The sequence below is a fragment of the Hordeum vulgare genome, chromosome 4H (genome assembly GCF_904849725.1).
Source record: "Hordeum vulgare subsp. vulgare chromosome 4H, MorexV3_pseudomolecules_assembly, whole genome shotgun sequence".
Lineage (NCBI taxonomy): Eukaryota > Viridiplantae > Streptophyta > Magnoliopsida > Poales > Poaceae > Hordeum > Hordeum vulgare.
In genome coordinates, this window is record NC_058521.1 from 12,370,878 (window position 1) to 12,395,743 (window position 24,866).

The 24,866-nt window shown below is 44.4% G+C and overlaps 1 protein-coding gene across 1 annotated transcript; it reads left to right on the top strand.

The window, feature by feature from the left end:
- The first annotated feature begins 992 nt into the window (after window positions 1-992).
- On the top strand, window positions 993-9,301 carry LOC123447287 (sex-determining protein fem-1-like). Its single transcript, XM_045123876.1, has 10 exons — window positions 993-1,128; window positions 1,209-1,274; window positions 1,374-1,559; window positions 2,419-2,547; window positions 4,491-4,630; window positions 5,939-6,022; window positions 6,501-6,614; window positions 7,627-7,797; window positions 7,879-7,958; window positions 8,633-9,301. The coding sequence occupies exons 1-10, from the start codon at window positions 1,098-1,100 to the stop codon at window positions 8,679-8,681; spliced, it is 1,050 nt and encodes a 349-aa protein (XP_044979811.1). The 5' UTR covers window positions 993-1,097; the 3' UTR covers window positions 8,682-9,301.
- Window positions 9,302-24,866: the final 15,565 nt, after the last annotated feature.

Genomic DNA, 24,866 nt, shown 5'->3' on the forward strand with positions numbered 1-24,866 from the left:
CATTTGTAGATCATTCAAATTTGAATTAAATTGATTTGAATGCATTCATGAATGCTTACTGATGCAACTAACTACAAGATATAATCTAGGGCTGTGACATAAACTTTTTACTTTTTGGGCATTATATTTTAAAGTAGGAAAAATTTAAATATGAATTAATGTTAATGAGGATTCCGGGGAGAGAAGAAGAACGATAGGACAATACGTGGATGCATGGGATGGGTTACAATGCCCCCGTTGCAACGCACGAGCATCTGTGCTAGTAATTCATAAATGGTTTTGTTCAATTTTGAGAACTTTTATTTCTGCACAAAAATAACACCAATGTAGTTTTGTTGAAAACAACGCCAGTCCAAGTTAGTTTCATTCAAATCATGCAAATTAGAGTTTAAAATTAGAGCAAAAGTGTTTAGAAAAGTAGATACGTTGGAGACGTATTAGTGGCGGTGGTGTGGTACCATCTGCCGTGGTGCGGGTGGACGCAGGCGTTTCCTCCAATAAGCTCGAGTGGCTCCCCGATTTGGAGAAGGGCCCGGTCGCCTCTATCGTTGTTCGTCGCCACCATGGGTGTGGTAAGCGAGTTTGCGATGGGTGCGATGCTGGATCCCGCTGACAGGTTTCAAGCTCATCAGCAGCGGCTGTTCTGGCGGGGCTACGGCGCCGGTTCTCAGTTCATGGCGTGGCTGTGCTGTTGCGAAGGCATTGTGGCCCGAGGTGGTTCGTCCCGGGCGACGGCAAAGATTTCATCCGCGAAGAAGCCGTAGAGGACCTGATTGCAATTTTGCTTTCCGGCCCGGGGTCCTCCTTGTAAAAGCCAGGGACTTTAATGCTATTTCCTTTTCTGCTGAGTCCTTATATGCTCTTTGTACCGTAACTGTATCAGATATTAACGGAGCGTCTAGGCCCTTCGCGGCCTTTACAGTTAAAAAAAAAAGAAAAAAAGAAAGACGACGGCGCTCGCTCGCCCATTTTCACTTGTCCTCGCGCTCGCGCGTACGCCTCGCTTTAGTTTCGTCTTCCTCGCTGCTCTTTTCTCCATTCAAAGCTCCAAGCCCCTTCTCCACCCCCACCCTAGCACATCCTCCTCGACCGACGCCATGGTGTCGCCCTACCGAGCTCATTCCGAAGGTAAGCGCCTCTCCCCACATCCCATCCCTAACCCTACCCCCAACCCGGATCCTGACTCCGCCCCCTCCGGCCCGCCCCAGTCCACGACCCGATGCTGGACATGGTCTTCCAGGCGGCATCCGACAACGACCTCCCCCGCTTAAAGTGTACGCCTCCCCCCCTCCCCCGTCCCAGATTCTGACCCTCATCCAGCCTCGCTGCCCGAGCGCTAACATTTTGGAGGCCCAATCAAAAATCCGCCGCAGCGCTGGTCGTGATGCTGGACTTGGGCAGGGGCCGCCCCAAGAAGGTGATTGAGGACTTGAGGGTGGAAGACGATCCCAAGCTTGAAGGTTTCAGCGCGCTGCACATCGCGGCCAGGGGGAGCCTGGAGGTGTGCAGGTACCTCGTCGAGGAGCTGCTGGTGGATGTGGATCTGGTCGACAAGGAAGGTCCAACTATCTTCAAAACCCTAATCTTTCGGTGCAGGCTTCGTCGAATTGCATGGAGTGCCTATTTTACATGCTGGAATTTGTTGTTCGCTAGGGCTGCTTCATCTGTAGGTCAGGTCTCACGATATCCGACTGTTTTGTGCTTTCTCTGGGTTTGGCATAGAGGTGCATTATGAGAGCCAGCTTTTGCCATGGCTCCAGGCTCAGCGCAACACAGTCCGGCAACCATAAACATAGCCTAAGATCATCTACGTCAGTATGAACCAATGTATCATAGGCACCAATATTTTTCTCACCAAATAAAATCATGTTTTGTCATATCCTGTTGTGCTAACTCATGATCATGCAGCTTTATACGGAAAAAGTCGGCCTTTTTAAGGAAGAAATAAGTCGGTCTTCATTATGATACTGAATGTGAATACCCTACATAAGCACCGTTCATATAAATAATTAAATAGGCTACTCTTTGAGGGCAAATTAATGTTTATTTTAGGATAGTTTGGTTGTTTAGTTATTGCACACATGTATGCACCCCAGCTCTGAGGATGTATTTGATTCTTCTATTCGGGTAGTCGAATGTCTAATTTTCATGCGTCAGTTCCATTTAACCAATACTCTCTCGAGCATTATGAAAATCCTGCGTCATATCGTATCTAACTCGATGGGTCTACTTTGTTTGTCTTGGGGAGCCATATCTAAATTCTATGCTCTCAGAGAAGACAGGGCAGTGTTAGGAAACTTCTGTGGTGGTATTCTTTTGGAGATAAGACATGCTTTGATACAAAAAAGATCTCATTTCTTGCTACGCTGAGAAGTGCTTTGATATAATTTCATTTTTGTGTGTTTGTTTGCTTTATAGGTAGAACACCTCTGTTTTTTGCAACATACTGCAATGGGGGTACTGCTGAGTATCTTCTTGATCATGGAGCTAATCCAGACAAAGCCGATAACAATGGGGGTTTCCTGTTACATTATGCTGCTGAAATAGGTCCACCTCTCTAACATATCTCTGTTCTGCATCTCTGCATTGTAAATTGTTATGTGTTATCTTATTCAGAGCTATTCGCCTTTGTTTCATATAGTAATTTACTAATATTGTTCTCTGCTAATAAATTATCTTCAAACCCGACGGTTAAGTTCTTGTAACGTGTCTCTCTGTTCGGGAGCACATATTGTTTTAGAATCATTAGACTGTTTGAGAATGCACGGCATATTAAGTCTCCAAGTAGATCTTTAGTGGTATTTCCTGATATACTCTTAGTTGTACTAAATAATAATCTTGCACACGCTTCTAGTCAAAGTCATCTATATATTTATGTTTAGCCATTAGCCAAAGTTCTACCGAGTGCATGCATGTATTGCATCAAACCAGGACTCTTTGTGTAGCATAGTTACTAATATCTTAAACACTTTAACATGGATATAGTGGCTTAGCTGTCGTGCAGGTGCAATATCCTAAAATGTCACCTAATTAGAAAGTTAAATAACCTAATACATGTCACTATCATTCCAATCCTACATGGGTGTGGAGTGGCAATAATCTGGTAACTGACTTAATAACCTGGTTACCAAGAGGCTATAACACATCGATAACCTGACAAGCAAGTGGCTCTAACCTGGCAATTAGTAACGATAACGAAAAGAAGTTATCGAAACATATCTACGTGGGATCTAGTTTTGACGGGTCTTACATGGGTGTGGAGTGGCAATAATCTGGTAACTGACTTAATAACCTGGTTACCAAGTGGCTATAACACATCGATAACTGACAAGCAAGTGTTTCTAATCTGGCAATTGGTAATGATAACGAAAAGAAGTTATCGAAACATATCCACGTGGGATCTAATTTCGATGGTATCATCACAGCAAAGCCAACAGTGAGCACAGATCGTCAATCGGATACACAATTTGAGAGATAGAAGTTCCTGAAGATTCAAAACAAAAGGAGCCTTGCTGATTTCATGTTTGGATGCATTGGTCTTTTGGTATTGTGCATGTGGCAGCGAGTAACCATGTTGTAGATCATGGTCCTATCTTATTGAATATCCCCTTTGATGGAAATTAGGCCACATCCCTAAATACTCCTATTAAAAGTTAACTTAACTATGAATTTTTTGGCTTTGATTCCTTTCAACCCAAGCAAGTCCTCATTGAGCTTTTTTTGTAGCACATGATCAAGGCAAACATGGGTCCAGGATACACCAGAAACAAAAGAAATTGTCACAAAAAAATACCTATCATCTTACTTGGTTTCTCATCTTACATTCTTACACGGAGATAAAAATACCTTGCATACAAACTAGATACATAGAACCAGAATTGTTGTGTTTGTGTACCCATCTCCTGTTACTGAATTGGAGAGGTCCATGCTGCACTTCAGGAAGTAGGAAGTAGTGAACTGCGAACCTGATGAATCACGAATCGAGTAACCATGTTGTGGATCATGGTCTTATCTTATTGAATACCCCCCTTGATGGGAATTAGGCCCCATCCCTAAATACTCATATTAAAAGTTAACTTAACTATGATTTTTTTTGCCTTTGATTCCTTCCAATTCAAACAAGCCCTCATTGGGCTTTTTTGTAGCACATGATCAAGGCAAACACAGGTCCAGGATACACCAGAAACAAAACAAATTATCACAAAAAACCCCCTATCATCATACCTTATAAGCTCATGGATTCTTTTTAGAAGAGATTGCCAGAAACCAGAGAGATCTGTAAGGGATGGATTATCACCGAAGAACTAGCCATGGACAGGGGTGCGTGGTAGCTAGCTATCCATGGGCCAGAACCATGAGTTGGTTGCGAGATTTTATGGGTTTCAGCTCTAGCCTACCCCAACTTGTTTGGGACTAAATGCTTTGTTGTTGTTGTTGTATTGCCAGAAAACACCTCTCCTCTTTGTTATAAGTTCCATGTTTTCTCCCAGGTAGTTGTGAAATGGTAGAGCTTTTGCTTGCAAAAGGAGCTTACGTTGACCCGGTATGTGCTCGTGGAACACCACTTCATATTGCTGCTGGTGGAGGGCAGTATGGTGCTATGAAGATTTTATTGGACCACAGTGCAGATGTAAGTTTAAGTACATACAGTTTCTGCCTCAAGTTCCCTACAAGTTAGGAACTACTTGTGTTTTGCAATTTTTTCCCTCGGCTGTCTTTTCATGTTCTATTTAATTGATTGTGTATGGTTGCTTGACGCTGCTATGGTGTTTGTTCTGCATAGTTAACTCTTGAAATCCTCAGTACATTTTTCTTCTCTTCTGCAAACCCCTAGTTGTGTAGTAGTTGTAATGCTACATCTCATCATAGTGTCTTGGTAATAAGTATGCTTCATCCACTCCCCTTTCAAATTCATAGCACTATACTATCAAATGTACAGTGCATTTCCAATATAATTCTAGTTTTGGAATGCGAGCACATAATACTACACATCTTCACATTTTTGGTCCCTTCAATGCCAATTTCCATGCATAAAACTACTTAAACATGATTACTTTCTTTTTACATATTGGCCATAATAGATTAGTCTATCATCCATTTGTTTTTTAGTGCTACCTGGAATTTTATGAAATTTATTTGATCAATATGATAGTAAGCTACAAGGTTCCACAACATCTTCTCACTGTTCTTGACTTCTTGTGTATTTTGTTAATGCCATGGGAGCTGTTTAATTTTCACTGAAGAAGCTTGCTTCAGTGCGCCCCCTCTGAAAGATCATTTCATGCACCCAATTCTATCTGCATCTGCAAATTCTTCTGCGTGGCTACCCCTCGCATAATCTTTCCCTGTCGTCTCATCCATCTTACCATATTAAGTGTGGGTGTGATCGCGTGAGGGCGCTGTTGCCTCCCAAATCGTTCTTGCCGCTGTCATGCATGACCTTCTTCGTTTTCTAGTTGTGGTTCCATATTCAGGTTTTAGTAACTTGTCTTCTTGATGGTTGTATTGCTTTTGTTGGGGTTTGAGATCCTAATGACTGGTCGGTGATGATTAAAAGATCGAATCTTTCTTAAAACAAAACAGTCTGGATCTGTAAACTTGAATGGCTTATGCTCCCATTAATACCGTGGGTGTGTAATTCACATCAGATTGATATGAGCGGAAAGGCAGTATACCATGCAATTCTGCTTGCAGATTCCATGTAAACAATCATAAGTAAATGCTATGCGGTGGTAATCATGTCATTATCTTTGGACTATAGGAGCACGTATGTGGGCTCAATGGCATTAGGGCCTGATTACCAATATAATCTTGACAAAAATAACCTTCTCACTTATTTTACTGTGGGTATACTGATCAATTTCTTTGCTGAATGCTTGCCTCATCAGTTTAGTTCTATGTATTGACCATTGGAGCTGATATCTTAATATTTTTCCAGTACAACAAGATGGTAGATGGTGTGACACCTCTTATGGCTGCTAAAGATGCCAACTCAACGGAATGTATCAAGCTCCTAGTTAAGGTGTTGTACATTCATCTGAGCTTTGTCAACTCCATGAATTTTGTTGGGTACCCATTTTCTATGTTTATTTTCCATACTGAATTTTTTTTTTTTTTTTACTTCCTTTTCTGGCATTTGTCTGCAGCTGTGGCATCCTGCAATTTGTGACCCCTTGTACCGGACACTTCCACAACCATTTAAAAAAAAACTTGTCGCATATTGAGGCTGGGGAGGACTTCTGCATATGTGCCATGTTGATATTAATAGTTACCTCAACATGGTACCGGTTTATGACAATTTTGGTGGTAGTTTTTGTACTCACAATACTGAGCATGGATGTTAGGAGATACGTGTGCAGTTATAGAAATTTGAGAAAAGATATGCTTATGTTATCAGATCCTTTTTCCTTCATATATTTACAGCAAAAAATCATGTAGTTCGTTCAGATATTATGTATCGCATGCATCATGCATAGAATTGATTAATTGATGTTCTGTAGGTTCAGAAGGAGCCTATGCTTAAACGAGAAATCACGGCATCAGAGCTTATATCACTAGGGAGTATCTCTTTAAAGAAAAAAGATTATGTTGTCGCAGCAAAATTGTACAGTCAGGTATATTAAAGCACCATACATTTCTTGCTTTGTTTAGCTTTCCAGCATTTCAGTTTACGTTGCATGGATTATATTTTATAGTTTCTTGCATAGCTTTCAGTCTGAAAATATTTAAGGTTCACAACTTCATATATGATTTCAGAAGGATTTTATCCTGGTTTCACATTAACTGTTGAATGCATAGTCTGAAGTAATACTTTTGGGCAAAAATATACCAGAATACCTGGAGCTCCGCATGGAGCTGGGTGTCGTTTATCAAAAACTAGTCATGGGAGGGTTCCTACTGAAAGGGTCCAGGGCGTAGATTCCAGCTAGCATTGTTATTTCTAATAACTTAGTATTTGTTCAGGATATAGTTCAGCTGACAGTATGTTGTGTCTTTCTTTTCGTTTTTTTGGTCATGTATCCTCACAATTTCATGGTGCAAAGTACTCATTTGTTGATAATGGATATGGACCATGATATTCTTGGTTCCTGGTACTTCTGCTCAGGTATAAACAGGAAAAAAATAGTGTCACCTTGATGACTAATGCAATTTGTTTGAGGATGTGATTAGGATTTCTGTGTCTTGACCACATTTTTGTCAGACAACTATATTGTTGTTTTGGGGTTGCTTCCTTTCTTGGACTAACACAGGGAGGACCTTTTTTTTGCCCCAATAGGGATGACTAGAATGAATGAATGGGCTGATGGAAAAGCAAGCTGTTTAATATAAGTTACTATTTAGTTCAAAAGTTACTCTGCAGCTATGTGCTGATTTCTTGTTAGCACTAGAATGGAATAAACGAGTGTACTTTAACATTGTGTAACATTGTCCTATATATTTAGTAGATGTATGTTAGGCTGGCTTTTGTAGACTTGCTAGTTTATATTTTATGTAGGCTAGTATGAATTTCTCTGCAGCTATGTGCAGAGTTCTTGTTTGAGTTTTTTTTCTATTCAGTTAACTAATTCATTTTGAGTTAAAACAAAGTTAGTAAGCTCAGTTGTCGATTTGTCTTGTGTGATGTAGGCAATGCAGCTTGATCCTGGTGATGCAGTCTTGCTCTCAGACAGGAGCCTTTGTTGGCTTCACATGGGATATGGAAGAAAGGCTTTGCTAGATGCTAATCAATGCAGAAAAATGCGGCCTCTCTGGCCAAAAGCTTGTCGCCGGCAGGGTGAAGCTCTGATGCTACTGAAGGTTACATAGAGGATATGGCTGACTGTTTTCTCTTGGTATTGCAAATTGTTTATGGTCGCTCACTTGGTCTTTTATCATCAGGACTATGAGGGTGCAAGTGAACGGTTCTTGGATGGACTCAAATTGGACCCAGTGGACACTGCTATCGAGGATGCATTACGGTAAACCCATCTGCCTTTTTGGTTACACTAATGCCTTTTGGCGATGACCTTGCATTGGTGGCTGGCTGGCTGGCCGTGTTTCAGCACATCTCAAGCACAGTATTAGTTATATGTTGAACACTTGCCTATGCTGTAAGTACATGCGTGTGCCCTTGTCATGAGATTGTCGGGAACTTGTGAAGATATTGACCATAGCTCCGTTCTATTTTGTGTTTGTTAGGATTTTGGGATGCCACTTTGTACTGTTATCAATGCCAATGCCATCTCTTGCCATACACCAAACTACCCTGACGTATAGTAACTCTGTAATCTGCGGTTCAGTAGTATTTTACTGATATTTATAAAGAGGCATGCATGTCATATTCCTTATCAATATATACTGCCGTGCAATGGCGCCTAATTAAAGAAGAGGTGTGCTTCGGTAGACCCCCCCCCCTCCACAAAACGTAGAAGGGGAAACGTATACCCACCTCGTATTGTACACTGGAAGCCGCCGTACGTATACAATGTATACCCACCTCACATTGTATACATACGGCGGCCTGTAGTGTACAATGCATATATTTGTGGAGGGGGGGGGGGGCTCTACCGAAGCAAAAGTGATTAAAGAATTACAAGTGCCAGACATAACTATGCAATTCCAAATATCTGATACCTCTCCTTGGAATATTCAGGGAAGCTATGAAGTCCTTGATGACGTCTCGGAGCACGAAAGCCAATTGACTATTTGCGTGTCGCAGGGAAATCAGCTGAAGACTTGAAACGGGTCAGGAGTTTCTCCATTTTGCGCAAAGACCGATTTCCTTTAGAAAGTAAAGCGACGTGTCTCATGGCCTGATGAGAGTGTATTACCGTCGGCATGTTTTGTATGAGCATGACTGTTGATGCTTGCAGTAGTACCCCGCGGAAACTCGTCAGTTGCCATCTATCTGTCGTGTATTACAGGCTCTTATGTCAGGTATTTGGGTCTTCTGAAGCTCACTCGTCTGCCGCTCCTGGTGCAGCGTCCCCGAATGATCGCAGCCTCTGCATTTGTCTTGTTGCGGTTTTGCTGAATTGCCTCCTGGCTCTGTAGTGTTTTAACTACTCAACGATGGTACAATGTAGTGAAGATGGAGATATCTTGTGTAGGTTTTCTTCGTCCTGTGGGTGCATAATTAGAGGAGCGTGATGTAGGCTAAGTTTTGGTAGCTGCTATCCCGTCTTGTTTTCCTGACTTCAGCTGGTTGCTGTGTGGGCTCAATGGCATTAGGGCTCGAGCCCTGGTGACTTTCTGATATTGTGTCATGTGGCATATTTTTATTTGTTTTTCCCCAGAAAATAATAATTCTGTTATTTTAAAATAGCAACTGACAATGGATTGATCGTATAGTAAAATAAAAGTATGCAAGTCTTTTAAGAGATTTCACTAAGAAACTACATACAAAGCAAAATGAGTGAATCTATACTTTAAAGTATGTCTAAATACATCTGTATGTAGTTTTATAGTGAAACCTCTAAAAAGACTTATATTTAGGAACGGAGGAAGTATTTAGAAACGAAGGGAGTATAGAAGTTGCATGAACAAGACGAAAACTCTACATGCGTTTTAGACGTATCAGGATCCTCGTCCATGAGGACGTAGAGGACAAATGAAATATTTTTTTGTTGATAATGCTATTTAAACATGGATATGATTATCTCGTGTAGTCTCATGAAAGTTAGTGATGTCGAGCAATTTTTTATAGTTTGTAATTACCAAACAATAGTGAAACATAGAAATAGGTTTGTTCTATCTCGCTCTAAATCAATGCATCAAACTAGCGCTTCTCTTGTCAAAGGTTAAGAAAGAGCTCCGAATGTCAAATATTATATTAGGAACTTAGCTTATTTTCAATAACATTTTATCATGATCCAACCCAAGATTGGCCAAACAAAGCAACTACATGGTCCTTTTGCTTTATCTAGCCCCTCCCTTGTACTACACTTAATTGTAAGTCTAGACACTATCACGTATGATAAAAAGAGAATAATAATGGGGGTTTACGAAAAGTCAAAAACATGATAGTCATGAATTAAGGCACACACAACTTGTAGGGTATTGCCAAATAATTTTATGTAACATTCTCGACAACCTTATGTTGCGCTATGTGGCTTACCGAGAAAATAATGATTTTAAAAGAAAAGTGCATCTCTTGTTTATAAGTTATTCATGCATGTACGTGGTAGCTCCGCACTTAGTCAATATTGCAAAGTCTGGAGGACGAAGAAATTTGTATGACAATGTTTCCATGACTTGAGTATACGACGAGGGAGGTTTTCTTCATCCATGGATGGAGTTGTAGTCTTGGTATAAGATCTACCCCTATCATAGGCTGAAAACAATATTTTTTAGCTGTGTTGAATGTGTTGATTGTATGGATTGCATCATGTAGAGGTTCAACATTCACTCGGTTTGGTTGTACCATCTCGATATAACGATTGAATTAAAAATGTCCGTTTTGATAAATGCCTTGAGTCTTACTAGCTGGCATGTGGTGGTGGGCTAGTCAGCCAGGGTTTGAGCGAGAGGAGAGCGTTAAGAACCGAGGGGTATATGCGTTGCAAATCCACCATCATGATCTAGTGATTCATGCATCATTACTAATTGGAAAAGTATCAAAATAAACCGACTGATTATCACCACACGCAAACCACCCTCTACGTTTGACACGTGCCTCTGCGATCATCCACCGCTTCCCCTTCACGACCTTATCTATTTCCGAACGTCTAGTTCCACACATTTCCCCCTCCTCCACCCCTGTTCGTCGCTCCCGAGAGAGGAGTCCCATGGCAACGCCGCCACCTCCGCGTCGACGGGCTGCCGACGCTACATTGGAGCACTGTGCATCGGTGCGGCGACTGCAGTGGAGCTCCGTCACGCTAGTGTTGTGGCGGGGGATGCAATGGTGTCCGCCGGTGCTGCAGACGACGAAGCACGCACATCACCGCCGCATGCTCATCCCCCCGTCGTTGCCATGTGCTTCATCACAACAACCCCGTCGGCGTCGCGCTGCGTTGGAGCACCGCCGTGCGCGGTGGCATCATCGCATTGAACCTTCGTCGGACGCCATCGTGGTGCTGCTATGAAGCTTGGCGCGCCAGCGTGGCGCAGTGAAGCTCCGCCGGTGGCGCACGTCGAGGTGGTGCCATGAAGCCTGCCACGCCGGCGTGGCGCAGTGAAGCTCCATCGTTGGCACACGTCGAGGTGCTGCCATGGAGCTCGCTGCGTCGGCGTGGCACAGTGAAGCTCTGCCGGTGGCGCACGTCGAGGTGCTGCCATGGAGCTCGCCGCGCGGATTTGCGTTGAAGGGCCGTCGGAGCTGCAGTGAACCGCCAACGGTCGTTCGAGCTCCGACGAGGTTGCAGTGAAGTGCCGAGACGGTAGTTGAAGCTCCGGCGAGGTTGCAATGAAGCTCCGGCGAGGTTGCAGTGGAGCGCCGCGGCGGTCGTCGGAAGCTCTGGCAAGGTTGCAATGATGGGCTCGATGCTGCCATGGGAGACTGCTGCGTGATGCTGCTATGGAAGCTGTGTGGTGGCCTCCCGATCCTGCGGCTGGGAGTATTTGAATTGGATGGCTGTGCACGCGGATGATTTCTTAGAAAATCATCCGTCAGATCCGTAGCAGCGTCCTTACTTATTCCCCTCAATAGGCCTCTTAAATGGCCAAACCTATTTGTCGCGAATGTCGATGGACAACCACATGAAGCGTACCCCACACGTAGTAAATGGGTCAGCCCATTTAGCTGTTCCTTTGTTTTTCACCATTGGTTCTTCCTTTTGCATTTTTCTTTGCTGGTTTAACTATTTATCCTTTCCCCTATTTCTTATTTTTCCGTGATTTTATTTAATATGTTTTCAATCACCCACATTATTTAAATCATGAACACTTTTCAGCAAAGTTTTCAAATATGAATTCAGAAAACCGTTTGAATTCATGACCATTTTTTAAATTCATTAATTAGTTTAATTCACATTTTTTAATATTAAAAATATAATCTGAGATATTGTTTAATTCACAAACATTATTTTTAAATCACAAACAGTTTTTTTAATTTGTAAACAATCACTTTATTTTGAATTTGCAAGCAATTTTCAGTTTTCAAATTCATGATTTGTTTCATATTCATGCACATTTTCTGTGATTCCAAATTGTTTTTCTACCTTTTTCTCAAAGTATCGACGAGAAAATAGCATCCAAAAAACGACGGGACCAACAAAGCACATGTGTGCTTCTTCATGAAGTACAAAAGCACAGTTGTACATAAAAAATGAAAAATATAGTTGTGCTTTCGCGAGAAACGCGATTGTGCATCTCAAAAGCTAAAAAGCATAGTTGTGCTTGTCGAGAAAGACGGGCAGTGCTTCCCCAATAGTGAAAAGCACATGTGTGCTTCCCAAAAGGATGAAAAAATGCGAATGCACTTCCTAGTTTCCATTTTTCTTTGTTTTTATGTGTTTTTAGTGTTTTTTGTCCGCTTTCTTTTGGTGTTTTCTTTTTTAACCTTTTTCTTGCTCAAACCATTTTAAATGAGATGTAGTTTTGAAAGGATCGATATGGTTGGCTAGAGGAGGGGGGGGGGGTGAATAGACAACGACCACTTTTTTAATTAATCTTAACAAGTTAAGGTAAACACTATACGGGTTCACGAATAATATGACAAAGAGGTGACCCCTATAGAAGCTAACAACAAGAGCTATTAAGACAAGTAAGATATAGTCACAAGCATAAGCAAATACAAAGTAAAGGTTAGAGATAACCACAAGTGGAACCGATGGAGACGAGGATGTGTTACCGAAGTTCCTTCCCTTTGACAGGAAGTACGTCTCCGTTGGAGCGGTGTGGAGGCACAATGCTCCCCAAAAAGCCACTAAGGCCACCGTATTCTCCTCACGCCCTCGCACGATGCAAGGTACCGTGATTCCACTATAGGTGTCCTTGAAGGTGGCAATCGAACCTTTACAAACAAGGTTGGGGCAACTCCACACAAAGCTTGGAGGCTCCCAACTAAACCACGAAGCTTCACCACAATGGAATATGGCTTCGAGGTGACCTCAACCGTCTAGGATGCTCAAACACCCAAGAGTAACAAGATCCGCAAGGGATTGGTGGGGGAATCAACTTTTCTCTTGGTGGAAGTGTGGATCTAGGCCTTCTCAACCAATCCCTAAAGAATCAACAAGTTTGATTGGCTAGGGAGAGAGATCGGGCACTTTAGAGCTTGTGGAGCAACAATGGAGCTTAGAGAGGTAAGAGATAGGGTTCCTCAGCTAGAAGAACCCTTTATATAGTGGGGGAAAAAATCAGACCGTTTTCCCACTCTCTGCCCGAGAACCAGCGGTACTACCGCTGTGCCAGAGCGGTACTACCGCTGCCTGGCGGTACTACCGCTGGGCCTCCAGCGGTACTACCGCTGACACCAGCGGTACTACCGCCGGCCCCTTGGTAGTGCACAGGCACTACTACCGCCGGGAAAGTCTTCGCAAAAGGGTCCGTCCACAAACTACCGCTAGGTAGGTGAAACAAAACACCTGGAGCGGTACTACCGCTGACCAGGGGCGGTACTACCGCTGGCAGTCCAGCGGTACTACCGCCGGGGACCATTTTGGAGAGATAAACGAGACAAAAAGGTGAGGGCCGCTCCAAAAGATAAGGAAAGGGAGAATGTGAAGTGTGCGTGTGTAAAGATAGATTCCACCCAAACCTTTCCACTACGGATCCCCTCTTAATAGTACGGCTTTCCTATGACTCAAATAAAGAGAATCGTAGAGAGCGCCGTGCTTCCGTTCCAGAAGAGAGGAGACGTGTCGTCTTGTGCCGTTGACGAGTGTTACCTGAAACCTTGACACACACGATTAGTCCTGTACGGTACTGTCATCAATCACCAAAATTACTTAGGCATAAACTATGCCTCAACAATCTCCCCCTTTTTGGTGGATTGATGACAATACCGGATTTGCACAGAGAATAATATGAGAATAAAAAGATAGAGATATATGACATATGACTCACAGCATATGATGGAAATAAATCTAATCTCACATAAGAGAGATCATGTCTCACACAAGATAGCAAACGAATCAAACCAAGTTCAAAGCAAACCATACGAGATAAAGCAACGCAAAGCAAAGTTCGAAATGAAAGCAAATCCTAGACTCTCTCCCCCTTTGGCACAAGACACCAAAAAGGGGCACACCTAATGCCACAGGTAACTACTCCTCGTCTTCAGGATCACCAGACTTGTCTGTCCCCTCCTGGTCGGTCTGCTCCTCCTCTGCTGCCTCATCGCCAGACCACTGGTACCCCTGAGCCTGCATCCAAGTGGCCTCCGGAGTGATGTCATCCTCTGAGCCGCTGGAGATGTCCACATCCAAGGTCCTGAGAACACGCTTATGCCTCTGGCGGCTCTGCTTCTGAGCCACATGTGTCTGGTACTGTCCCTTGGCCTGCATACAGAAAAGTGTCTTCATCTTGTCCTGTAGTTTGATGGCCCAAGATGGCATGGCAGACGAGCCGGACTGAGAGGCAGTTCCTCTGTCAGCAGCAGTCTCTGTATCTGTATCCATGTGCTGAGAGGATGTAGATGGATTGGCCCACTTGTCCTTGACGCGAAGCCTGATCGGGTCATGCACAATGTAATCAGACTGTGCGTAGAGCACCTCATCCGGAAAAGCCTGTTCCCACTTATGGCAAATGTATGCGAATAGGTAAGGCCCGTAGATAGGAACCTTACGATTGATGATGCAGTTCTAGAGCTCTGTGAACATCACATCTGCAATATCCAGCTGAGCAGACTCCTGAGACATAGCATCCTCACACAGTAACAACATCTCAGCCAAGTAGCCATGGACCTCATCAAAGTTACCAATCCGAGGGAAAAGGGTGTTGCGAAAGATCCGATGCATGATGTCCAGGTGCTTGGGAAGCACCCCTTCCTTAGATACAGTGACTGCAGTCTGTCCTTTGCGGAGGCCCTATCGGTGGGGGCTGCAGCATGAGGACGCAGTCCAAGAGGAGTGTCAGCACCCTGAAAGTCAATGTGAAGGAACTGCATGAACTCAGTCCAGGAACCGGTCATCTTTTTTGACCCAGTCATCCAGATCATGGAACGCTGATCATCAGGTGAGAAATGGACTGTGACATAAAACTGAGCCACTACAGTGGGATCAAAGTCCGTCTTGAAGGTGATGATGTCTTTGATGCCCAGTTTGTCAACCAGAGAGAGGGCATCACCAAAGTAGTCCATGTTCCGCTGAAGATGTGCCAGATCAATCCACTGAACAGAGACGTGGTTCTTCTTGAAGGGAGCAATAACATCCCGATAAATCCTGCACTGGTCCTTCACCCAGACATTTTCAACCCCATCGATCACTTCCCTCTCCTTGAGATAGGGGTTCTTGGTGCGAAATTGCAGAAAGTCCTTTGGGGACATTGTACGGATATTGACCCTCTTGTCCTTGTGAGCGGCCTTATTGAAGGACTTCTTCTTGGGAGGCAGACCAGACGTGGCAGACCCCTCGGGCGCCTCTGTGTTGCGAAACTGTTTGGACGCCGTGTCCCGTGGGGGGTTCGAACGGCGAGCAGAGCCACCTGTGACACATACCACAAAGAGAAAAAAGAGGCGACAAGAAAAGTCAAGGCAATGAATCTTGAAAACGCAGAAAAAATAAACATGCATTGCCAAGCATAAAAAAAATACACCGTGAATACTCTTGGCGGTAGTACCGCCAGCCCTGGCGTTAGTACCGCTGGGGGTCATAGCGGTAGTACCGCTACCCCTGACGGTAGTACCGCTGGGGACTTGGCGGTAGTACCGCTGGGGGTTTTACTTTCAGATCTGACATATAAAACTTGTTTTTCGAGGGCAAGGACTGAGCATGAACATTAAGACGTACACCCCGGCCCTACTGTCAAGAGGAACACATAGTAACAGGAGGTACAAACATGTCTAGGCAAGAGAAAGCACGTTTTAGATCTAATCCAAGAGTTCAAGTATTCAATCTAAGACGATGAAATCCTAGAGCATGGCAGCAATCACAACAACAAACCATCGGACCTATACCCCCCCTCAAGTATTTCCTACATGCCATCCAATAACTAGCCATAGGATCAACAAGATGAATCCAATCCCCAATGCTCCTAACCCTAGAACACGAAGAACAACCAAATAGAAGAAGGGAGGAGCTTTACCGGGATTCATGGCTCTTGGAGTAGGAAGAAGAGATGAAGCAACCCTTCCACACCAACGGGGAGATGAAGCTCCACGAAGTGAGATCCAAACAGGGGGTTTTCGGGCTAGGGGAGGGAGGAGCCGCGAGGAAGAAGAAACAGATGCAAAAATCGGGCTCCCCCTCCCTTTATATAGCCCAAGAGGTACGGGCCAGCGGTAGTACCGCTGTGACCCTAGCGGTAGTACAACTGTCCGGCGGTAGTACCGCCAGATGCAGCGGTAGTACCGCTGGGGTCCTGGCGGTAGTACCGCTACTACTGGCGGTAGTACCGCTGGGGTCCTGGCGGTAGTACCGCTCCCCCTGGCGGTAGTACCGCTCCCCCTTGAAACCCTAGAAATTTTCTAGCCGGTCGTGTTAGATTTTGAATCCTGGCGGTAGTACCGCCATACCTGGCAGTAGTACCGCTGGGGTCCTGGCGGTAGTACCGCTACCCTGGCGGTAGTACCGCTGTACATGTTTCAACACGGCTAAGGAAAAAAAGGGAAACTTGGGCATATGACAAGTGAGTAAAAAGGAATGACATCCAAGAAAGTGTACTGACTTGTCATTGTATATCCTCTCCTTTATACGCAAGAGAGGATGGAGGGGCGGTGGCCGAGGCCACCTATGTTTGAGACAATGGTATGACACCGCGAAGAATTATCCTTGGGTTCATGACCAATGCTCGTCTTTGAAGCACAAGTGCCATTTGTCAATGGCTAAAGTGAAAGACTAGATTGATTTACGCATAATGGGGGGAGGGAAAGTTCATTGAGAGAACAACACTCCCCCTATGTCCATGCCTACATCTAGACCAAGATGAAATGTAAAGTGAGGTGCAACATGCCTAGTTTCAATCCACATTACTTGAATCAATGATATTTAGCTCATGCCTTAACTCCCGGAACCTTGCTTCATCTAGTGGCTTGGTGAAAATATCTGCAAGTTGCTCTTCAGTGTGGATGAAGTGAACCTCAATATCACCTAGCTTGATATGTTCACGGATGAAGTGATGAAGAATATCAATATGTTTGGTTTTTCTATGTTGCACTGGGTTGAGGGAAATCTTGATGGCGCTTTGATTGTCACATAGAAGAGGCACTTTGTCACAAGTGACACCATGATCCTTTAAAGTTTGCCTCATCCATAGCAATTGTGCACAACAACTTGCATCTGCCACATACTCAGCTTCGGTGGATGATAAGGAGACACAGTTTTGCTTCTTTGAAGACCAACTTACCAAAGAGCGACCAAGGAATTGGCACCCTCCAGATGTTGACTTCCTCTCCACACAATCTCCAGCCTAATCTGAGTCAGAATAGCCAACTAGATTGAAGTTTGCTCCTTTGGGATACCAGAGGCCAAAGTTTGGGGTATGAGCCAAATATCGAAAGATTCGTTTGACAGCCATGTAATGACTTTCTTTTGGTGCGGATTGAAACCGTGCACATATCCCTACACTCAACATAATATACGGTCTAGATGCACAGAGGTAAAGGAGGGATCCAATCATGGAGCGGTATACCTTTTGATCCACTGCTTTACCATTGGGATCACTGTCAAGCTTGCATCTGGTTGGCATGGGGAACTTGACCGGTTTGACATCTTCGAGCTCGAACCGTTTGAGCATGTCTTGAGTGTACTTGGCTTGTTTGATGAATGTCCCTTCTAGACCTTGTTTAATCTCGAACCCGAGGAAAAACTTCAACTCTCCCATCATGGACATCTCAAACTTCTTAGTCATTAGCGCAGCAAATTCTTCATTGAATGAAATGTTAGGAGAGCCAAAGATAATATCATCAACATATAGTTGGCATATGAACAAATCCCCTTTAACCCTCTTAGTAAAAAGAGTGGGATCAATCTTCCCAATTTCAAACCCACGATCTTGTAACAACTCAGTAAGGTACTCATACCACGCGCGTGGGGCTTGTTTAAGGCCATAGAGTGCCTTGTTGAGTTTGTACACATGATTGGGGAGCTTGGGATGTTCGAATCCCGGGGGTTGTTTGACATATACCAACTCATTTAAAGGACCATTAAGAAATGCACTTTTCACATCCATTTGCTGTAATTTGAAGTTATGATGAGAGGCAAAAGCAAGTAACATGCGAATAGATTCTAGACGAGCAACCGGGGCAAAGGTTTCACCGTAGTCGATACCCTCGACTTGGGAGTAGCCTTGAGCCACCAATTTCGCCTTGTTTCGAATCACAATTCCATGTGCATCTTGCTTGTTCTTAAATATCCATTTGGTCCCAATGACATTATGTTCCTTCGTTGGTCGGGGCACTAAATCCCAGACTTGGTTGCGCTCGAAGTTGTTAAGTTCTTCGTGCATGGCCATAAGCCAATCCTCATCATCGAGCGCTTCCTGTACCTGTTGAGGTTCACAATACGAGACAAACGCGTGATGCTCACAATAATTCCAAAGCTGTTGACGGGTAGATACTCCCCTTTTTAAACTACCAAGAACATTCTTCATAAGATGTGACTTGGCTTTTAGCTTGTTCGCATTCTTGGTTGCTCGATGCTCCAAGAGTTCTTCATTAGATAACGGGGGAGCATCGACTTGTATCTTTTGTTTTCTCTTGCGTCTTGAGCCGGTTGTTGGAGCTCCAGACGGGAATTGTGAAACAGTCTCCTGATCATTTTGTCCTTCGACTTGAGCAGGTTCACTAGTTTGATCTTGTATTAGTGGTTGCTCTTGATCTTGATATTGTGCTGGTTCAGGGTCTGGTAGTAGTGCTCGAATATCATGGGGCATATCACCATTGTTAGGCAATTGATCTTGACCGTGAGCTTGATCAACTTGTTGAGAGTCTTCTCTTTGTTCATCGGAAGCGTGTGGGGCTTGTGGGGGTGATGGCTCCACTTGAGTAGAGCATTGTCCTTCTCCTTCGGCCACAAGGGGTTCCTCAATGGGGAGTATTTGACCAATCCCCATTCTTCTTATGGCTTCGGGAGGAATTTCATCACCTATATCACAAAGACCACTTTGCTCCACTTGGGAGCCATTATTTTCGTCAAACTCTACGTTACACGTCTCCTCAATTAGTCCGGTGGACTTGTTGAGGACACGGTAAGCATGAGAGTTTGTAGCATAACCAACAAAGATACCCTCATGTGCTCTAGAATCAAATTTAGCTAACCGAGCTCCCTTTTTAAGAATGAAACACTTACAACCGAATACCCGGAAGTACTTGAGATTGGGCTTGTTTCCAGTTAGAATCTCATACGGAGTCTTGTTCAAGCCTTTGCGGATGTAGAGCCGATTGGACGCATGACATGCTGTGTTGATGGCCTCTGCCCAGAAGTTGTATGGAGATTTGAATTCTGCCATCATTGTTCTTGCAGCGTCTATCAAGGTCCGGTTCTTCCTTTCTGCCACGCCGTTTTGCTGAGGGGTATATGGTGCAGAATATTGGTGCTTTATTCCCTCATCACCTAGAAACTCATCTAGGGTGTAGTTCTTGAACTCGGTGCCGTTGTCACTCCTAATCATCAAGATCTTTGCTTCATGTTGACGTTGCGCTTCATTAGCAAAATTGATGATTGTTTGTTGAGTTTCACTCTTCCTTTTGAAGAAATATACCCACGTATATCTTGAGTAGTCGTCAACAATCACTAAGCAATATTTTCTGCCTCCAAGACTATCAAATGTTGGAGGACCAAACAGATCCATATGGAGGAGTTCCAATGGCCTCTTGGTGTAGATAAGAGTCGTTGGACGATGAGCAGTTTCATGAATATTTCCTTCAATGCAAGCAGTGCAAACACGATCTTTAGCAAAGCTCACATTTGTTAGTCCACGAACATGGTCCCCTGTCAGGAGACTTTGCAAAGATCTCATATTGACATGAGCTAAACGGCGATGCCAAAGCCAGCCCACGTCAACTTTAGCCATTAAACATGTCGCAGTCTTAGTGGGTCGCCTTGAGAAGTTCACCACATAGAGACCATTTTCGACATGTCCAACATAGGCTACTTTAAGAGTCTTGCTCCTTAGGAGGACCACAGTGTCAATATTAAAGAAAGTGGAAAAACCCATGATTGCAAGTTGACGAACTGAAAGTAAATTGTAGGCAAGTGACTCAACAAGCATGACCTTCTCAATAGATAAATCTTGAGAGACGACCACCTTACCAAATCCCAATACCTTTGACGAGGACGCATCGACGAATTGGACATGGGTGGGCATAGATGGAGAAGGATGCACATCCACCACTAAGTCCTTGCTTCCGGTCATATGATTTGTTGCTCCACTATCGAGCAACCATGACACCGCACCGGAAGCAAACTCCTGCAGAAGATCAAGGCTTGGTTTTAGGTACCCATTTTTTAATGGGTCCTTTCATGTTAGAGATAAGGGTCTTAGGAACCCAGATAGCCCATTCAATATCTTCATCGTAGGAACCAACAAATCTGGCATAAACATGCCCATCACTAGCACAACATAAAACATAAGAAGAATTGAGTTTGCCGGCTGTGTTAGTAGGAGCATTTTTGTCCTTCTTGGGGTTCCCATAGTCCACCTTGTTCCTGTTCACCTTCTGAGTCCCCTCACCCTCTTTGACAAAGATGTCCATGAGGGTGAGAGATCGTTTGTTCTTGTTCTTCCTGTTACCTTTTGACTTGGAGGTAAGTCCAAGTCCTTCCTTTCCTACAACACCCTGTTGAGTACTCAAGAGATCGTTCAGACTCTTCTCACCTTGTCTGCATGCCACAAGGCCCTTCTCAAGTTTCTCTTTTAACTTGGCATTTTCCTCCATAAGATGAACATGCTCACAACAAGGGTTAGTTGCACAAGTATTATCAATTAACACAAATGGATGACAAGTAGAGATCTCCTTGGTAAGCTTTGCTTGGAGTTGATCATGAGACTCTTTCAGAGAGAAATGAACACCTTTCAAGGCTTTGTGGGCCTTGTCAAGTATGTCAAACTCTTCTTTGAGTCTGTCACGGCCAACTTCAAGCGCATACTTTTCAGATTTAAGCATGCGAGTAAGAACAACATCATGATCTAGTTTCTTTTGCATTTTAGCGCAGTCATCGTTATATGACTCCTCAAGAGCCAAACGAAGAGTGCACTCTTCTTCTAGAGCACTAGATAATTCGGCAATTTCATCGGCATAGTCACGGCTATGTCCCTGTAGCTCGGAGATAGTCTCCTCATGAGTCTCAATGAGGTCAGTGGCCTCACCCAGTTGTTCCAAGAGAGCCACAAAGTGTTTCTTGGGTTCTCCCTTAATAGTGCATAGAAACTTATCAAGATCATGCTCATTAAGCTCTCCAACATCACTACCTTCTACACAATTTAACAATGAAGGAGCAGAAGCAATGTTGGTCTTAATGATGGGAGTTACCTGATTGGTACCTTTTGCCATGAGGCACTTGGTGATGTGGTTCTCGTTGGGGGCGTTGAAGAGAGACACCTTCTGGGAAGAGGTAGTGGCGATAGCAACAGTTGCCGTTGCCACTGTATCATCATCATCGCCATCATCATCAGAAGGATACTCCTCTAGGGCCACCATCCCTTTTGGGTGAGGTTTCTTCACAAAGTTGTTCTTGATTGGAAATGATTTGATTTTGTCTTTGCGAATTAGCTTGCCTCCGTTGTCTTCCCTCTTCTCATAGGGACATTCTGCCACGAAGTGACTCACGTTGCCACAGTTATAACATGTCCTCACTCGTTGTTTGGGTTTGAATCCACTCGAGTTGTTCTTGTTGAAGGTGAGTCTTGAGTTCCTTTTATTTCCCCAGAATTGCCCTGATGCAAGAGCCATGTGCTCATGATAAGCATACCTTGTGTCTTCAGGGCAGCTCTCCTCTTCCTCCTCTTCTTCTTCTTCTTCAAGCATTGCTCTTGCTTTCAACGCAAGGTTGGGTGAAGTGGTTTTTGATCGGACACGAGCAAGTGCATTGTCGGCTGTTTCGTTCATGATTGACATTGCAATGAACTCATCCAACACTTCACTGGAAGACAAGGAGTGGAAGTCTGGCCGCTGACGAATGACAGATGACATGGCTTTATTGAAAGGCATGATGGCTTTGAGAAACTTGCGCTTGACCCATGTATCATCCACATCCTTACTCCCATGATCCTTTAGTGCCACAGCTATAGCAGTCACCCTCCGATAGAGATCACGAGGGTCCTCGTCTTCCTTCATCACAAACTCATCGGCCTTATCAAGTATCACTTCATAGTTGGATCGCTGAATACTTGAGCTTCCCTCGTAAAGTACCATAATATGCTCCCAACAATCCTTGGCCAATGTGAAGGGACGCAAGTGGGGAAGATCTTCAGGTGGTACAGCGGACTGAAGAATAAACAATGCAGAGTGATTATATTGATTGTCTGCATCTTCTCTTGGGGTGAGGTTGCTTGGGTCATGAGGATAATATCCTTGCTCAATAATTCTCCACAAGTTTGTTGAGCTGTGATTCAAATGAGACTTAATAGAAAATACCCAGTTAGCAAAATCACCTTTCACAAGTTTAGGAGGAGGTCCAACAGGATTAAGACGAGGTGCGAGAACGGGTCCTCCATATGTCATGGGAGGTGGAACCGAAGCATATGTTCCAGTCCCATCCTTTTCGTGAGGTGAATCAGGTTGCATACCTTTAGCCGCTTCCTTAGAGGAGTTGGCCTCCGAATCGGAAATGGTAGGTTTAACCACTAAAGCCGGTTCGGGTGAACTTTTAAGACCATCAATTAATTCTTTAAGCATGGTTTTGACTTCGCTCGTCAAGGACGTCTTGAGGGCGGCCATAGCCGTATTCAAGTCGTCCCTTGTGACCGAAGTCAAGTCCATGTCCTCGGGTTGCCCACGGTTAACTTCCTCTCCGCCTTCCATACTCTTCGGGTGGTTAAACCCTTAATAAAGAGACGTGGCTCTGATACCAATTGAAAGGATCGATATGGTTGGCTAGAGGGGGGGGGGTGAATAGACAACGACCACTTTTTTAATTAATCTTAACAAGTTAAGGTAAACACTATACGGGTTCACGAATAATATGACAAAGAGGTGACCCCTATAGAAGCTAACAACAAGAGCTATTAAGACAAGTAAGATATAGTCACAAGCATAAGCAAATACAAAGTAAAGGTTAGAGATAACCACAAGTGGAACCGATGGAGACGAGGATGTGTTACCGAAGTTCCTTCCCTTTGACAGGAAGTACGTCTCCGTTGGAGCGGTGTGGAGGCACAATGCTCCCCAAAAAGCCACTAAGGCCACCGTATTCTCCTCACGCCCTCGCACGATGCAAGGTACCGTGATTCCACTATAGGTGTCCTTGAAGGCGGCAATCGAACCTTTACAAACAAGGTTGGGGCAACTCCACACAAAGCTTGGAGGCTCCCAACTAAACCACGAAGCTTCACCACAATGGAATATGGCTTCGAGGTGACCTCAACCGTCTAGGATGCTCAAACACCCAAGAGTAACAAGATCCGCAAGGGATTGGTGGGGGAATCAACTTTTCTCTTGGTGGAAGTGTGGATCTAGGCCTTCTCAACCAATCCCTAAAGAATCAACAAGTTTGATTGGCTAGGGAGAGAGATCGGGCACTTTAGAGCTTGTGGAGCAACAATGGAGCTTAGAGAGGTAAGAGATAGGGTTCCTCAGCTAGAAGAACCCTTTATATAGTGGGGGGAAAAATCAGACCGTTTTCCCACTCTCTGCCCGAGAACCAGCGGTACTACCGCTGTGCCAGAGTGGTACTACCGCTGCCTGGCGGTACTACCGCTGGGCCTCCAGCGGTACTACCGCTGACACCAGCGGTACTACCGCCGGCCCCTTGGTAGTGCACAGGCACTACTACCGCTGGGAAAGTCTTCGCAAAAGGGTCCGTCCACAAACTACCGCTAGGTAGGTGGAACAAAACACCTGGAGCGGTACTACCGCTGACCAGGGGCGGTACTACCGCTGGCAGTCCAGCGGTACTACCGCTGGAACCAGCGGTACTACCGCCGGGGACCATTTTGGAGAGATAAACGAGACAAAAAGGTGAGGGCCGCTCCAAAAGATAAGGAAAGGGAGAATGTGAAGTGTGCGTGTGTAAAGATAGATTCCACCCAAACCTTTCCACTACGGATCCCCTCTTAATAGTACGGCTTTCCTATGACTCAAATAAAGAGAATCGTAGAGAGCGCCGTGCTTCCGTTCCAGAAGAGAGGAGACGTGTCGTCTTGTGCCGTTGACGAGTGTTACCTGAAACCTTGACACACACGATTAGTCCTGTACGGTACTGTCATCAATCACCAAAATTACTTAGGCATAAACTATGCCTCAACAAGTTTCATATATCTTGGCGCGAAAAATCTAATGATGAAGATAATTCTTTATTTGGACGCACTGTTTAAGAGATAAAACATTAAAAAATGAATTTATGAAAAAAAATGTAAACTTCCTAATGAGCAAACCACACACAAGCGAGTGACATCAACCAACACTACTTGGGCAGGCCCAACATCTTTCTGTCAGAGAATGACCCACGCGTGTACGTGGCCATATCTCTGGCCGGGCCGGGCCTAAAAAAACCCATGGTACAAAACCCAGGCCCGAGCCCGGCCCGGCCCGACCCAACCGTCGGGCCTAATTTTTGGGCCCAGGCCCGGCCCGAGCCCGAAGAAGCCCGACCCGGCGTAGGCGTAAAATCAGGTTTTCACGGGCC